Source organism: Heterodontus francisci, chromosome 8, assembly GCF_036365525.1.
Source record: "Heterodontus francisci isolate sHetFra1 chromosome 8, sHetFra1.hap1, whole genome shotgun sequence".
NCBI classification, from domain to species: domain Eukaryota; kingdom Metazoa; phylum Chordata; class Chondrichthyes; order Heterodontiformes; family Heterodontidae; genus Heterodontus; species Heterodontus francisci.
Genome location: NC_090378.1, coordinates 105,183,108 through 105,201,061, shown reverse-complemented (window position 1 = coordinate 105,201,061; position 17,954 = coordinate 105,183,108). Strand labels below are relative to the sequence as shown.

The following is a 17,954-nucleotide window of genomic DNA, read 5'->3' as shown; positions in this document are numbered from 1 at the left end:
CTGTCCTTATTTCCACAAAACCGGCAAGCTGCATCAGATTGTCCAATTTGGCATGGGTTCTTGGGGAGTGGTCTGTGATTAAGGCAAAAAAGAGGGGTCCACAGTACAGTTGCAGAGTCACGAGTAGAAAACCGGCTTCCCTTGGCTCCAAACAAAGGTAAACTCTTCATTGGGTGCCTCCAGTGGTCCCTTTAAAGGCTGTTGTAGACTGGGGATAAGCAACCGAAGCATGCGCGGCATATGTAGAATTTGAGAGTGGGATCCAAAAACAAGTGATAGGGATCTGATTTACATATTAAAGAGGTTTAACACTATTGTTAATAGAGGTATGGAGTACAAAAGCAAGGAAGATATGCGAAATGCATTATAAAACACTGGTTAAACCTCAGCTGGAGTGGTGGTTTGCATCCTTCCATCTATGAAAGATGATGGACAGGCAGCAAACAATCCATTTAGGTGGGGTGTCTTCTCTTGGTGCACCTTTGCTGTGAAGGCCAATCCTTGAGAGGCAGGTTCTGCCACAAGTGCTGCACGTGAAGTTGCCAAGTGACGCTGTGAGTTGTTGTTTTTGACGTTGGTGCCTGTTGCCAAGCTGCTGTGGCAACTGGTCATCGTGGCATTGCACACCAGTCTACAGGATGTGTCGCCATTTCCCTCTTTCACCAGCTAGTGACTCCCAACTGCGATAGTCAACATTTAGATCCTTCATTTCACGCTTGCAAGCGTCTTTGAAGTGGAGCTCTGGGCGCCCCACTGGTTGTCTGGCCCCCAGCTACCTCACCATACAGAAGGTCCTTGGGTATGCGACTGTCTTCCATCCTGCGGACTTGTCCAATCCACCGTAGCTGCCTCTGTTTGATTAGTGCCAACGCACTTGTGAGCTCTGCCTTTGAGAGGGCTGCCACATTTGTGATTTTTTCTTGCCAGGATATACCCATAATGCGTTGCAGACAGCGAAGATGGAGATTATTGAGCTTCTTTTCCTGGTAGCTGTTGGTCACCCATGTTTCACAGCCATACAGCAAGGTGTGTGCAGTTTTGTCTCCTATTTAAAGAATGATGTAAATGCGTTGGAGGCAGTTCAGAGGAGGTTTACTAGATTGATACCTGAATGAGCGGGTTGTCTTATGGGGAAAGTAGGACACACTGGACTTGTTTTCACTGGAGTTTAGAAGAGTGAGGGGAGACCTGATTGAAGTATTTAAGATTCTGAATGGTCGTGACAAGGTGAATGTGGAAAGGATGTTTCCTCTTGTGGGTGAGTCCAAAACTAGGGGGCACTGTTTTAAAAGTAGGGGTCGCCCTTTTAGGAGAGAGATGAGGAGAAATGTTTTCTCTCAGAGGGTTGTGCAACTTTGGAACTCTGCCTCAGAAGCTGGTGGAGGTGGGGTCATTGAATATTTTTAAGGCGGAGATAGATAGATTCTTGTTAGGCAAGGGAATCAAAGGTTATCGGGGTAGATGGGCGTGTGGAATTCGATACACAAACAGATCAGCCACGATCTTATTGAATGGCGGAGCTGAATGGGCCGAATGGCCTACTTCTGCTCCTCATTCATATGATCGTATGCTGAGAACACAGGCCCTGTAAACCATCAGCTTGGTTCTAAGGGTCAGCTTGGTGTTATCCCATGCGCATCTCGCGAGTCGGCCAAAGGTGGAAGCTGCTTTCTCTATGTGTGTATCAAGCTCTGCATCAAGCAACAAATTTTCTGTCACCGTGGACCCAAGGTAGCAGAATCTGCTAACCACTTCCAGTGGGGTGTTATTTAGTGTGATCAGGGGTGAAGATGCAACACCTTGTTCCATGACCATGATTTTCTTGATGCTTATAGTCAAGGAGAACAAGCTACAGGCACGAGAGAGACAGTCCTTAACTGGAGTATTGTGGTCAATTCCGGTCACCACACTTTAGGAGGGATGTCAAGGCTGAAGAGCAGAAAAGATTTACTAGAATGGTACCGGGGTGAGGGGCTTCAGTTATGTTGAGAAACTAAAGAAATTGGGGTTGTTCTCCTTGGAGCAGAGAAAGTTAAGAGGAAATTGGATAGAGGTGCTCAAAATCATGTACAATTTTGATAGACTAAATAAGGAGAAACTGTTTCCATTGGCAGAAGAGTTGGTAACCAGAGGTCACAGATTGAAGTTGATAGGCAAAAGAACCAGTGGTGATATGAGAAAAAATAAATGTAGGCAATGAGTTGTTATGATATGGCATGGAGTCATTTATAGCACAGAAGGAGACCATTCAGCCCATCGAGTCCATGCCAGCTCTCCACAGAACTATTCAGTCAGTCATGCTACCCCACTTGATCCCAGTAGCCCTGCGAGTCTATTCAAGTGGCCATCCAATTTCCTTTTGAAGTCATTGATTGTCTTCACTTTCACCACCCTTGTGGACAGTGAGTCCCAGGTCATTACCACCTGCTGCGTAAAAAAAGTTCTTCCTCATATATCCCCTGCGTCTTTTGCCCAAAACCTCCAATCTATGACTCCTAGTCCTTGTATCATTTGTTAATGGGAACAGTTTTTCCTTGTCTAACTTATCTAAGCCTGTCATAACCTTGTACATTTCTATTAAATCTCCCCTCAATCTCCTTTGTTCTAAGGTGAAAAACCCAGCTTTTCCAACCTTATCTTGGAACTAAAATCCCCCATCCTTGGGACCATTCTGATAAATCTCCTCTGCAGCCTCTCAAGGAACCTCACATCCTTCCTGAAGTGTGGTGACCAGAATTGGATGCAATACTCTAGTTAGGGATTAACTACAGCTTTATAAAAGTTCAGCATGATTTCCCTGCTTTTGTACTCAATGCCTCTATTTATGAAGCTCAAGATCCCATATGCTTTACTAACCACTCTTTTAATATGTCCTGCCACCTTCAAAGATCTATGCACATGCACCCCTAGGTCCCTCTGTTCCTGCACACTCTTTAGAACTGGGCCATTAATTATATATTGCCTCTCCCTATTCCTTCTGCCAAAATGCATCACCTCACACTTGGCAGTATTAAATTCCATCTGCCACCTCTCTGCCCATTCTGCCATGTCCTGATGTAGGCTGTTCATGTCAGCCTCACTGTTTGCCACACCTCCAAGTTTGGTGTCATCGGCAAATATTGAGATTCTCCTCTATTCCAAGATCCAAGTCATTTATATACAGCAAAAAAAGCATGGTCCCAGCACTGACCCTTGGGGAACACCACTGTTTGCCATTTACCATGCAGTGCCCGAAAGGGCAATGGAAGCAGATTCAAAAGTAACTTTCAAAAGGGAATTGGATAAATATTGAAAATTTGCAAGGCTATGGGGAATGAGCAGGGGAGTGGGACTAATTGCATAGCTTTTTCAAAGAGCTGACACAGACGCAATATGCCAAATGGCCCCCTCCTGTCCAATATCATTCTATGATTCGATGAACATCTGGTTCTGGACGTTTAGAAGTCACACGCTTCTGAGGGTCATTGTGTGAGAGATTGTGCCTGGAAATTAGTCACCCTAATGCTAATTCTCTGCCAGAAAAAAAGGCATGACATGGATCAGTTGCTCCCCTGCTCAGTATCTGTCTCCCTCTGCACACTTTGCTCTGACATTCTGTCTAAGTTGGATAACCTGTTGGGTGGGCAGGAAGTATAAAAGTCCAGAAATGTTTTGTCTTCCAACCTTCTCCCAATTTGAGGATCTGCCGTCTTCTACATGTCCATTGCCTTGGTGGGGTTTGGCTTTCCAAAGTGGATTTATAGGATTGATGTTAAGTAAGGTGAGGAAAATTGCTGAGTGAGGCACAGTATATGGTCTTGCCATCTGAATTGAAAACACCATACAGTGACCTCTCAGTATACACACAAGGGCAGGTTTTAACCTCTGACTTCCAACAAGTGTGCATTTCCTGGAAGAAATCCAGGACACAGATTCTAATGCTCCATAACAGCAATTGACTGTACCACAAAATCGACATAAATCAGCACAGTATAAAAACTGAGATTAATTGTGACCGAGGAGGGATTAGCAGTCTATTGTGTTAAATGTGGCTTCAGACATCTCTTTGTACCTTTCATGAGATCATACATTGTTGCACCATAAAACATCAGGGGTCAGACACAAATGCATGATGTACTCAGCAGCAGATATTTATGATTCTCCACAGAGTCTGTTACACATCACATTAGATAACCACTGAGTCACTGTGTTACAACTGGTGCCTGACTTCTACTTGTGCAGTCCGTTGCACCTGGAACCTGGGGCTAGAATTTCTGCAGGGTTTTCCTCATCCGTTGTAACTTCATTGGAAAATTGGCAGAAACTCCAGAGAAATGGCACTAACAGCCAAAGTTACAGAGATTGGGAGAATGCCCGTGGACATTCTGGTGCCCGGCTTTGCACCATGGGGGGAGTTTTATGCTCTCCCCCCCACCCCCCCCTCATCAGGTTTGGAGGTGAGGAGAGCATATAAACAGGCGGAATGGTGGCGTGGGTGACCCCGCCTCCACCCAAATGAAGTCCGGGGCAGGAAGACCTGTGAACGGCCTTCCCGCTCTGTCGCCAGTTGAGGCCCTTAAGTGAGCAATTAATGCCCAAATAAGAGCCTCATCCCGTTGCTACCAGAATTATCCCAGTGGTGGGCGGGCCTGTTGCCGCACGAGGAGCATGGCAAGAAAAATCGTGCGGGTTGCTTGTCGGCTCTGGTGGAGGGGGTCCCTCATTAAAAGGCACTGAATGCCTTGATTGAGGGACCCGGCATCAGGAATTGGGGGGGGTGGGTGGGGACTGCTGCTGAGGGTCACCCTACTGCCCTTGCTACTGATCTCCCTACACCCCCTCCTCCATGACCCCCACCCCCATGAAACCCCTCCTGCCCTGACTTACCTGTGGCCTGAGTCCAGGGCCACGGGTGGGTCCAGTACTGGTAGCAGCCACCACCTCCGTGGTGGCACTGCTTAGTTAAAGAGCTGCCAGCCTCTGAGTGGCCGGCAGCTGTCAGCAAGCAGGACTTCCACCGCCGCGGTCCTTGATCCTGGGGAATGCCTGTTGATATCCACTTAAGTGCCTAATTGGCACTTGATCTGGTGGGCCTTCCCCAGAGGAGACGCGCAGGGCTCTCGCCAGTGCTTTTACCAGTGGTCGAGACCCTCCCGTCGCCTGGATAAAATCCCAGCCATGTTACGCTTGGTGTCACACATCTGATTGCTGACTTTGCTACACTGGGTGTAAAAATACATACATCTGTGCCATGATACATCGGATATCTGTCCTTTGCTGCCTTACACAGAGCATCAGGCAAATCATAGAATCATACAGAACAGAACGAGGCCATTCGGTCCATCATGACTGTGCTGGTTCTCTGAAAGAGCGATCCAATTTGTCTCACTCCTCTGCTGTTCTGCCAAAACCCTGCAAAACTTTCCTCTTCAAGCCCTTATCAAATTCCCTTTTGAAAGTTACTATTGAATCGACTTGCACCACCCTTTCAGACAATGCATTCCAGATAATAACAGCTCACTGGGTAAAATAACTTCTTCTCATCCCACCTCTGGTTCTTCTGCCAGTAACAGGAATGCAGAGTACTGGGCTAATGGGAAGATTCTTGGAAGTGTAGATGAACAGAGAGATCTTGGTGTCCAGGTACATAAATCCCTGAAAGTTGCTACCCAGGTTAATAGGGCTGTTAAGAAGGCATATGGTGCGTTAGCTTTTATTAGTAGGGGGATCGAGTTTCGGAGCCATGAGGTCATGCTGCAGCTGTACAAAACTCTGGTGAGACCGCACCTGGAGTATTGCGTGCAGTTCTGGTCACCGCATTATAGGAAGGATGTGGAAGCTTTGGAAAGGGTGCAGAGGAGATTTACTAGGATGTTGCCTGGTATGGAGGGAAGGTCTTCCAAGGAAAGGCTGAGGGACTTGAGGTTGTTTTCGTTGGAGAGAAGGAGGAGGAGAGGTGACTTAATAGAGACATATAAGATAATCAGAGGGTTAGATAGGGTGGATAGTGAGAGTCTTTTTCCTCGGATGGTGATGGCAAACACGAGGGGACATAGCTTTAAGTTGAGGGGTGATAGATATAGGACAGATGTCAGAGGTAGTTTCTTTACTCAGAGAGTAGTAGGGGCGTGGAACGCCCTCCCTGCAACAGTAGTGGACTCGCCAACTTTAAGGGCATTTAAGTGGTCATTGGATAGACATATGGATGAAAATGGAATAGTGTAGGTCAGATGGTTTCACAGGTCGGCGCAACATCGAGGGCCGAAGGGCCTGTACTGCGCTGTAATATTCTAATTCTAATTCTAGTTACCTTAAATCTGTCCTCTGGCTACCGATCTTGCTGCCAAGTGAAACAGTTTCTCTCTATCTACTGTATCCAAACCCCATTTCATTTTGAAAAATTACCCCTCGTATTTTGTCATTTCTGGGACCAGTCATTTAATTCATGGTTATATTTAGCATAAAACATTGACTGACATATTTCATTATATTTAATATGAGATAAGTACTTCTGCCTGTGTTATACTCACATCAGACATTTATACATAGTATCAAGTGTCTACCTTAAACTCTTGTTTATACCTCTGCTTTAATAAAGTATTAATCCTGGCACGAGCCCTGTTATACCTAGCACCAGCATCTGTTCGTATATTGTATTGCATTTGGTCTTAATTGTTTACTGATGCAGGGAATTACATCTGCGATTAGTATTTTCTATATTATGTTACATGAGGACAAAGTGAGAGCCAAGTATTCATATCCTTCTCAAGTTCAGCCCTTTAATGATCTAGCTCCTACCTAAGCATCAAACTTCACCTTGAACGGAGCTAAGGTTTGCATCTCTGCTGCTCCCTTGGCCTTTATTTCTGATCCTTTCAGAAATTGTTTGCCTGATATTTACGTTCCTCTACTTTACTCCTCTGACCCCAGCTCCTACTATCTGGCTTTACTCATTTCATATTTTCTGTACTTCAGCAAGTTTCCCCTTAGTTGACTTCTCTATGGGGTGTACACATAGACCTTTTTCAAACTTTCCTCATCGCTCACCTTGTTACACGTGGAATGATTTATGTTGACCCTTTGTAGTGTGGAGAAAAAAAACTGTACATCGTCATTGCAACTAGAAGAATTTCATGTGGATGTGTGATTTTATCCACAAATGTGCAGCCCAGCATAACCTTGATTGACTGATTCAGCTCCACATCCCAGCATTTAAATAGCTTTTGTAATTGCCTTGACACTGTCTAGACATTAACAATGATAAATCCATTATCACTTTTTGCAATTGGCTCATTCCGTTCACCTTGTATTTATGTTACATATATTACATCTAGTGTACAATACTTGATATTTGTCAGTGTTAAACCTAATTTCCTAATGTCTGCCTGATTCTAAATTATCTTACTCCTACAAAGCCTTAGCTGCATCCTCTGTTTTATGTTTTCTCTTCATTTTTGTGTCATCTGAAAATCTTACCAGTCTTACATTTAGCATGCAGGTTAGTCATATAAATGAGAAGTGACAGATGTCCTTAAACTGACCCCTGCGAGATTCCACTTTCCTTGAATCTAGCGTTACACCTTTGTCTGGTATTCTCAGTTTCCTATCCTTCAACTGTTTTTCTCTCCAGTCTCATGCTCTATTCTGAATTTCCAAGGCTTTCAAATTGCTTAAAAGTTGTTTGTGTTGGATTTTGTCAAAGGCTTTATGAAAATCCAAATAAATAATATTCTCCAGAATTCACCCGTCTACTTTATTTGCAACACTGTCAAAAGAAGTCAGGGAGGTTTGTCACGACTGACATCTTTCGAAAGCCAGATTGGTTGATTCTTAATCGATATTCCTCACAACAGACAGCTTGTCATCCACTCTCTGGCATCGGCTATATATCTCTGGTGATCTTCACTTACAGCTCTTAAGGTGATCCCTTCTTAATTTAACACTCTCAAGAACATAGAGGAGGTTTGCTTATTTGTTCCGATCTTGTTATCGTAAACCTCTTCCCAGAGCTGAGCTCATCTTGATGATTCCTCTGGTGACTCAGAACTCTGCTTGCCATGTTGCTCCTCTGTGTACGTTCATCTTCAGACTTTCTCTTGGAACATGTATGTAATGCCACAGGATTGTGAAATGTAGTGTTGTCATACATCTCTCTGAGTTGACTTTGGTTCCAGCTGAGAATCACACCATTGGATTTTTATTTATTTAGAGATACAGCACTGAAACAGGCCCTTCGGCCCACCGAGTCTGTGCTGACCATCAACCACCCATATATACTAATCCTACACTAATCCCATATTCCTACCACATCCTCACCTGTCCCTATATTCCTCTACCACCTACCTATATTAGGGGCAATTTATAATGGCCAATTTACCTATCAACCTGCAAGTCTTTTGGTGGTGGGAGGAAACCAGAGTACCCGGCAAAAACCCACGCAGACACAGGGAGAACTTGCAAACTCCACACAGGCAGTACCCAGTATTGAACCCGCGTCGCGGGTGAGGCTGCGCTGCTAACCACTGCGCCACTGGACCTCATGCGAGCTGGGCTGGTCATATATCCTTGCAGTCTCTGCAGGATATCAAGTTACCAAAGCATGATTGAGGACTCTGACCTTTTGTCCTACTCACAATTGAGCTAATTCTAGTCCTGCTTGTCTGCCATACGATGCCTGCATCTTCCGTTGCTTAGACAGAAGTATATTCTTTACTGTGGAAAACTTAGGGAGATGATGATGATTGGGCAGGGTAATTCTTACCTGCATTCCAAACATCAATTCTGCAGGCGACAGTAAGCCCATGTCTGATGCAGTAGCTCAGAGGTTCAGTATTGCAGCCTGAGATCTTGTCCCACCTGCCTACATTTTAAAATTAACGATTTGATGATGTGCATCATGCCTTCAGCCATGCTGTTTGGACTTTGGATAATGCGGCGATGATGTCTCGTGACGGACTCCCCACCTGGCACATGTCTCGGAATGGCCTTCCTGCATATTGCGGCCTATCTTTGGAGATAATTTTTTTTGGCACGCCAAATAGGCTGAACAGGGAACTGACCATTTCAGCAACCACTGCACTTGACGTATCTCGTACCTGCCTGATGATCGAAAACTTGGTGGCGTAACAAGGAGGAAATCATCACGTTGACCGTGAAATAAATCTGTGCCGATCTTTGCCCTTGGATGTGAAGGTGTTTCATGTGGGATCAAGGGTTCCATCTGTTGATTTGACTGACAATTTTGACATCTCTCACAGGATTTCACCACCGCCTCAACATCGCTGTTGATTCCTGGCCTGCAGACTTTCTCACTGGCAAGGTGTTTGCTACATTGAGTTAGAATATCAGTACATGGAGATTCGGGTATCAAAACCTGTTTCTCTTTGAAAATCACCCCTTGTGATATACCGAACTCATCTCGATACAGCCAGAAACAGCATAGACATTCGGTTACTTCCTGTATAGTGTCAGGCCGTCGTTCCACAATCACCTTTCACAACGACAATAGGGTAGGTTCACGTGCCATCTCATCTCTTAGTTTCTCTCATTTGTGTGGTTCAAAACTCATGAGGTCGACAAGGCAACTTCAAACTCAGTACATGGTGGACATGCAAATCTAGCGAGACATCTGCATCTTTATTCGGGTTATGCAACCTGCTCAGGGTGTCCGATGTGACCATTTTGCTGCTCGGTTTATATTGGATGTCACAATCGTATCCCTGGATCTTCACCAAAAGTCTCTGCAACTGTGGAGGAGCACTCGTGAGTGGTTTGTGCCATATGATTTCAAGTGGCTCGTGGTCAGTCTCCATGGAAAAATGCTTTCCGAACAAGTAGATGTGAAACCTAGCAATGTTAAAAACCAGAGCTAAGGTTTCACGTTCGGTGTTAGAGTAATTGGATTGGGTTTGCAACAAACTCTTCGACGTGAAGATGATTGGCTTCCCTTCCTACGTGATGCAGGTCCCTAATCCTCCAGCGTGGTCTCGTTGGTCGGGTTATAATACTGTCGCACGCTATCTTGACTTGACAGAGCTAACTTTAAGGACTCAAAAACCTACTGGCGGTCTTCCTGCCACAAGTAAGGGGTATCTTTATGCAGCAGTTCCCTAAGCACTACTCAGTGAAATTGGGGATGTATGGGGCCAAAATGTTGAACAGCCCTAGCCCTAAGTCTTCCCAGTCCTGATGAGTTGGCATGGCTCCGATATCTTTGATCTTATCTGGGTCTGGGCATATTCCTGTGGCGGAATATATCGACCCAAAGAAGTTGATGTGCCCAACGTTGGCCTTTATTGCTATTAAACCCAAGGCCCTCATGATGAGCAGCCATCATTAGCAACTGCAAGTTTCAGTCATTCTCTGCCTTGGTCCGCCCCATCACCGCAATGTTAATAGCTATACAGGTACAGCCCAGGACATTTTCCGTTATCCTGTCCATGTATTGTTGGAAAATGTCCTGGCTGACACACAGACCAAACGGTAACCATCTGAAACAGTAAAAGTTGTGAGTAGCTGGGACCTCTTGGCTAAGTGGACAGACCAGTAGCCATGCTTCGCGTCGAACTTTGAAAAATACTTAGCACCAGTACTCTTAGGATTCAGCTTCTCCAGGGTTGGGATTTTATGCCGGCACCTCTTGAGGGCTGAATTCAGTCATCGCAGGTCTAAGCAAATCCTGAGATTGCCATCTTTCTTCAGCACGCAGGTGATGGAGCTGCACCAATCGGAATGCTGGTACACTCGGCGGATGACTCCCTCATGCTTCATCTCATCCAGCTCCACTTTAAGCTTCTGTTGAATGCACACGCTGCACTTCCTTGCCGCATTGATAGTACGAACTGCATCCTCCCTCACCTGCAATATGGCATCACCATTGAAATCACCGATTGTATTAAACCTGTCTAGGTAAAGTAGTTTCAGGTCTCTATCCAACTCAATGCACTCTGTGTTGCAACTTCCATACCTCTTGGAGCAGTGCTAACCTCATGTATTGTGATAATTTGTAAATCCTGGCATACTGGCTGTTCTGTGACAGTTGGTCCAGTTGTGTCCACAATATAAAACATTTGTGGTTGCCATTCGGAGCTCCCATAGCTGCACTGTAAGGTTATCATTCCAATGTATTTGATTGGACAACTATTGCAGGCAGTCAGCCTAGTCATGGTGGGTCGTACCATAGATTCCCATTTCTTTAAGTACACGTCCTTCAGTACAGGGATGGGCAGAACATTTGCCATTACGTCGGTGTCGATTTTTACATTGAGCTTATGTTTGCCACTTTTCTGCAGACGTGTAATCCCAATCATGGCAAATGCCTCAATTCTGTAATAGCATTGACATGTTGATCCAAATTAACTATGTGAAATGCTTGCTCACTGTTTGCACGAGTGCATTCTTCACCCACGTCCTCTTGACAATCTGTCTTTCTACTGACCTGATGTACCTGCTTGGGCTTTTGTTGTGTGTCGGTATACCTTTTGTTGCGTTTGCCATCCTGTCTTGCAGACGCTCTCTCTGCATGTGATCTGCCACCATTCCTGTGTGTGGTATGTGAGCCCGGCCTTCTGCACTGCCTTGCGCAGTGTCCTCGTATGCCACAAGCTTTGCACTGGTCCTGGTACATTGGACAACTGTGAATTGGATGAGTCAGGCCACATTTGCCACAAAGCTTAGACCTCTGAGTATTGGTTACCATACCAATTGTTGTAGCCACCCCCAACATTTCTAACTGTTGGTGCTCAGCCATGATGGTTTCAAATTTCTTTCCATCATTGTGTAGTGTATATATGGTGTGCCCTTTCTTCTTTTCTAGCAGATCTCTAGTGGGGTAGACATGATTACTAGCTCTATAACCCATTCTGACAGTTCAATATCTGCGAAGCCACAATTTGAGCTTTGTCTCAGCACCTTGCAACAAACTGGTCAATGGACTCATCTTGCCTTTGCCGGTAAGTCAAAAGCTCAGGTCTGTGTACACAGAAATTTACTTTCACCTTCAGTTGCTGTTACAGAAATGTCCATATCTTTCTAGGGTCCTTTTGATTTTCAGCTGACAATCTTGATGTATTGATTTGGTGCAGGTCCTCATAGCCCAGTGCAATCTTAATCTCAATAGCTTTTTTTGGTTTGCTCGCTTCTTGATCAAGGAAACACAGTTCCATTCTCTGTTGAAACAGTTCAAATTCAGATGCTATGTCCAACGCTTTCCAATCTATGACTGGATATCTGAAAGTCATTGTCTTAATGATCCTGCATTTTTATAAATATAGGACTTTTTACAGGTTTTTGTTTTCTCAGGCACACTTCTTCTTATTTAGACAGATTAGTTTTCTGCAGGCCTGCCCCTTTAAGAGTGAGATTACATTGTTTTATTTTAGACCGAGAGAGCAGTTCTTTGTTTACACATCTAGTTAATTTTTTTTAACTGATATCCACGACCAGCCTTTTACTTTGTGCTATGGACATCCAGTCGAGTTCTTCCCTCTCTTTTTTGGCTTAGGACCTGCCCACAATGCAAAAAGATCCAGGAGAACTAAAACAGTAATGGCTTCGGATACTGCTTTTTAAATGTTTCAACCCACTGCCAGACCAGCTGAAAGCTCCGATCCCCTAGCAAATTGCCTGCTGTACTGACTGAGTTTCAACATCTCCTGGGGTTCTGTCTGTAGCATAGCTCACTGTACTGTCGTAGGGTCTCCTGCTAGCTGCTCTCCAGGATCTTCAGCCACTTCAGGTAAGCAACCTGCTGTTCTTTGTTCTATCTTAGTGTGTTCTTCAGAAAGCATCCAATGTTGCCATGATATAATATTTGGTGGTCTTCAGAAAAAATAAATTCCACTGCTGCCACCATATAATATTACATGTTCCTTTGGTGTGGGGACTATTGTAAGATTCACAGGACTACAAGTAATATAAAAGTGGGTTTTTATTACAACATAACTATAACATGCATATACAAACAGTTTCTGTATGCGCCATATCTAAACACATCTCACTCTGTCGGGCTACACCCACTACACCCTGGTCATGTGTGATGTGACATTGCTTCCTCTGGTAACCTTCAGTTACAGCTCTTAAGGTGGTCCCCTCTTAAGATTGTCCCACAACATTTGGAAGTTAAACTACTTTACTGTAGTTCAAACCTTTGGGAGGATTTGCTTATAGTAGTCATATTAACCAGGAAAAATCTCAGATGGGAAAACTAAAGGCATTGGAGCCACTTGGACTTGAATTAAAGAGCTCATTGTTGCTCAGTTCAGACAGGGAGAACTTGTATTGTCCTCAGGTTGGTAAAGTACGATCCTTGGAGTCTAGCCTTCTTTTGGTTTTGTTCGCTTGTGCCACTCTCTGCAGTGAAACGTCAACAAAATCCTGCAGTTAAAACAGCGAAAGGATATGGGTGTCCACAAGAAAGGAATCACTGAATGTAATTGACTCCTTGATGTCTTAACTGACTAGCTTTATCCAGAGCAGAGTACGGTTTGCATACCACAGAAGGGAATGAGCTTCTGGAAACAATTCTTTGGAATGAAAATATAATTTGAGATGCCCAAATGCTCTACTGTTTTTTTAAGCGATCGGGGTGGAGAGTGACTGTCTTGTGTGGAGGGCAATAAGCCAGCAATAAATAATGGAAATGTGGGGATGGATAGATATACTGGAGTTTTCCTTGATTACCTCTGGGAATGAGGGAGATTGACATTGAATTTTCCTTTCGTAGATTTAATACGTGGGGTGTAAACCATGACAGGACAGATTGCACATGACGTGTTGCAATAGCTGGCCAAATGGCGTTATCTCATTCCATATTTCCTACAATTCTGATGAACAATGATATACTTCAAACATATCACTTTCAATTTTTATAAGCCATGCTGCCAAATATTGATTAAAGGAGAACTCCACCCTCTGTATTGTCCTGTGAGGAACTGAGTGATTGCTTGTTGTTAGGCAGCTGCATGCTCCGATTAGTTTGGCAAAAACTTCTGTGGTTGGATTGGGATCAATGTTGGACATCAAAATCCCTGCTGATTGCACGGAAAGCATCCCCATTCTTAAATTGTTGTTTCCATTCATTTCTTTTTGTAAGATCTCATCAAAGAAAGACCTTTCATGATCTCAGGATGTCTCAAAGCACCTTTCAGGTAATGAAGTGTAATCACTGTTGTAATGTAACAGAGCAGCCAATTTGCACACATCAGGCTCTCACAAACTGCAATCTGATAATCTCCAGAAATCTGTTTTTGTGATGTTGGTTGAGAGGTAAATATTGGTCACAACATCAGGGATAACTCCCATGCTTCTCTTCAAAATAGGGCTATGGGATCTTTTATGTTCACTTGAGAGAGTAGATGGGATCTTGCTTCCTTAGTACCTTGCTGGAATGTCAGCCTTGATGTTTGTGCTCAAGTCTTGGAGTGGGACTTGAACCCACAACGTTCTGAATCAGAGGTAAGAGTACTACCAATTGAGGTACAGGCAATTGGATGAAATACCTTGGTGTTATGATGGGGATAACTTGTACATACTTTGTGAACTGATGAGCTAAGATGGACTTGAATGGCCTCCCGTACCTATTTATATTGTGCTTTTTAACATATTGTTCTAAGGGGGTGTGACCATTTTTCAAACTGCATACAGTGAGGTTTTTAACAAGTTCATTTATTTTGGCCTAAGTTTTGTCTTTGCTCATCCAAATAGTGTTTTGTTTTGTAAGTTTGTAAATGTGGCTGTGCTAATTATTCAATTTTACATTCTCAATGAAAAGATTGTTTTAATCACTCTGATTTCTAAGGAGCAAATGTTTTGCTACTTGAATGAAGGGCACTGGGAGAGACTGATATTTTGTTGTATCAATAACCTCTTATGTACTTCATAACCAACATACTTCATTGGTTGTAGAGCGCTTTGGAAGTTCTTGTGAATGGAAAGCTGTTTCCAGCGACGTTCCACAGGGTGTTGGGTCCCTTTATGTTTGTGGTATATATTAATTATTTGGAGTTAAATGTGGGAGGCATGATTGGGAAATTTGCAGCTGACACAAAAATTGGCCATGTAGTGAATAGTGAAGAGGATAGCCGTAGACTCCAGAATTATATCAATGGTTTGGTTGAGCGGGCGGGAAAGTGGCAAATGGAATTCAATTCAGAGAAGTGTGAGGTAATGCATTTGGGGAGGGCAAATAAAGTGAGAGAATACACAATAAATGGGAGACTATTGAGAGGTGAAGAAGAAGTGAGAGACCTTGGAGTGCATGTCCACAGGTCCCTGAAGTTGGCAGGACAGGTAGATAGAGTGAAGAAGGCAGATGGAATGCTTTCCTTTATTGGCCAAGGTATAGAATACAAAAGCAGGGATGTAATGCTGGAACTGTATAAAACACTGGTTAGGCCACAACTGGAGTATTGCATACAGTTCTGGTCACCACATTACAGGAAAGACATAATTGCTGTAGAGAGAGTACAGAGGAGATTTACAAGAATGTTGCCAGAGCTTGAAAGTTGCAGCTATGAGGAAAGATTGGACAGGCTGGGGCTGCTTTCCCTGGAACTGAGGAGGCTGAGGGGAGACTTAATTGAGGTGTACAAAATTATGAGAGGCCTAGATAGAGTGGACAGGAAGGACCTGTTTCCCCTAGTAGAGGTCAGTTACCAGCGGACACAGATGGTGATTGGTGGAAGGATTAGAGGGGACATGAGGAAAAACGTTTTCACCCAGAGGCTGGTGGGTGTCTGGAATTTGTTGCCAGGAACGGTGGTGGAGGCAGAAACCCTCAATTCTTTTAAAAGGTACATGGACCTGCATCTGAAGTGCTGTAACCTGCAAGGCTATGGACCATGTGCCGGAAGGTGGGATTAGATTGGACGGCTAGTTTTTTTCGGCTGGCACGGACACAATGGGCTGAATGGCCTCCTTCTGTGCCGTAATTGTTCTATGGTTCTATCCTGAGGTTGTAAAAAGCACTATATGAATGCAAATCTTGCACTGTTTGTGCTGTAATGTTTATAGTCTCACTCACAAGGTTAACTTCATGCTAATTTTTCCCCTTGTTTCCTCTTCTGAAAGCAGTGGCATTTCTGGCTGTGGTCTGGGGGCTGGGCACTGAGTGTTGACAGGCTATTCAACCATTGGTGTGGTTATAACTGTATCCGCACCAATCCTCCCTGACATACATAGGTCCAGCAGAGATTGGTGGACAGAAAGACACCAATTTCCTTCATGGCTAACTGAGGGGACATATATCAATCATACCCCCTTCTGTCATCAGCCGAGGCATCTTGGACTCAGGATTGACCTATGATTTTCCTGGTCTCGACAGCTCAGTTATTCATTGAATGAAGTTACAAAGCTAGAGGCAGGGGGAGCTTAAATAGATCTTTTAGTTTGCCTTTCCTTTTCAGCACCATCTTGATCTTACATTTTTGGAGATTAAGGCAAGTTTTCTCATTACAGGATTCTCTGAACTTTCTTTTTCTTTCTCTTTCGTAGAGAGGTGAGAAACTTGTGTGGAGACTGCGACGAGGATGGGAAATTCTATCAGTATGCACACACAGCTTCTTCGCCTCGGATCTGCGATGCATCAGGCTACTGGACTCCAGAAGAGGCAGTGGGTAAGAGCCAGTCAAACAAGAGAAAAAAAATTGCCATTCCCTTTTCTCTCCTTCTCTCCTGTAGGTGGAAGCACAAGCTTGTTCTCCATCCAGTTGTGTCTTGAAACTGTTTACGCAGTCCACTGTAATTGACTTCCTTCATAACTTGGCGGACCAGCCTATTACTGTTCGATTTCAAAATAGACCCACCCTACTTCCTTTCCTACTAACCTCTTAGTTTGTGTCCCCTGTTGCATGTTGTTGTATTGTTATTAGTAGTATCTTTAGTAGTGTTCCAGTGATGATCTGGAGGAAGTCTCTGGCTCAGGTAAAGGTTAACTCAGAACTGTTTATTATTTACATTATACTATCTACACACTCCTTAAGCCACCTAAGCTAGCATCCTCTGTGCTGCTCCTTCTTCTCCAGCCTATCTCGTGTGACTGTTACATTTTCGCTTGCACAGTGAGAGGAGTCTGTCTCACTGTCCGCTGTATTAACCCTTTACCTCCTTACACTACATCCCCATCCAAGTCTTTACCCAACATTTTTCCAAACGTTTATGACTTCTCGACTACTCTTTCTGCCCCCAAGTCTTTGACTTTACAGTTTCAGTCTCATCGGAGGTTTGACAACTCTCCCTGATCTGGTGTAATCTGTCTGGGATGATCAGTAGTCTTCGTAGTAAGTTTGGATTGTTGACTTGGTTGTTCATTTCTACAGGTTGTAGTATTTCATCCGGTTTAGGTTTGTTCATCTTCATCTGAATCTTACAGATGGATTACTGGTTGTTGCTTTTGCGGAATAGAAATGAATGCTGTAACCTGTATGGCTATGGACTGGGTGCTGGAAGATGGGATTAGATTGGGTGGCTAGTTTTTTCAGCCAGCGCAGACACAATGGGCTGAATGGCCTCTTTCTGCGCTGTAACTTTTCAATGGTTCTATATTCTCCCGATTCCTTCCTATGTTCCCTTCAGTCGTTCGTATAACATAAGCTGATAGTGCTCCTGTTTACCGATTACTATACCTTCCCGTTCCAGGTCATGCAACCAAATCTTTTCACCAATGTTTAATTTGGATGAGCTGCTCACTCAAAATCTTCGATTATAATTCCAGGTTTGTTTCTCTCTGTAGAAGTTTTCTCTTTCTTGAACTTTCTCATAGTCTTGAGTCTTCAATCGAAGAATTAATTGTTGAGGCAATAGTGGAAGGTGTGTTCTTAACTTCCTTCCCATTAGTAGTTCAGCTGGTGATAATCCACACATTAACGGCATTGAACGATAAATTAGGAGTGAGATTGGAAGTTCTTCATTTTTATTCAGTAAAGACTTTATGGTTCTCACACCTCTTTGTGCCTCACCAATGGACTGTGGATACCTCA

At 43.9% G+C, this 17,954-nt stretch overlaps 1 protein-coding gene across 1 annotated transcript in view; it reads left to right on the top strand.

The window, feature by feature from the left end:
- pappa2 (pappalysin 2) overlaps positions 1-17,954 on the top strand; it is a 573,700-nt gene that overhangs the window by 264,263 nt on the left and 291,483 nt on the right. Inside the window, exon 6 of the mRNA XM_068036526.1 lies at positions 16,471-16,592. Within this exon, the coding sequence (XP_067892627.1) occupies positions 16,471-16,592 (122 nt within the window). The remainder of the gene's footprint in view (positions 1-16,470; positions 16,593-17,954) is intronic.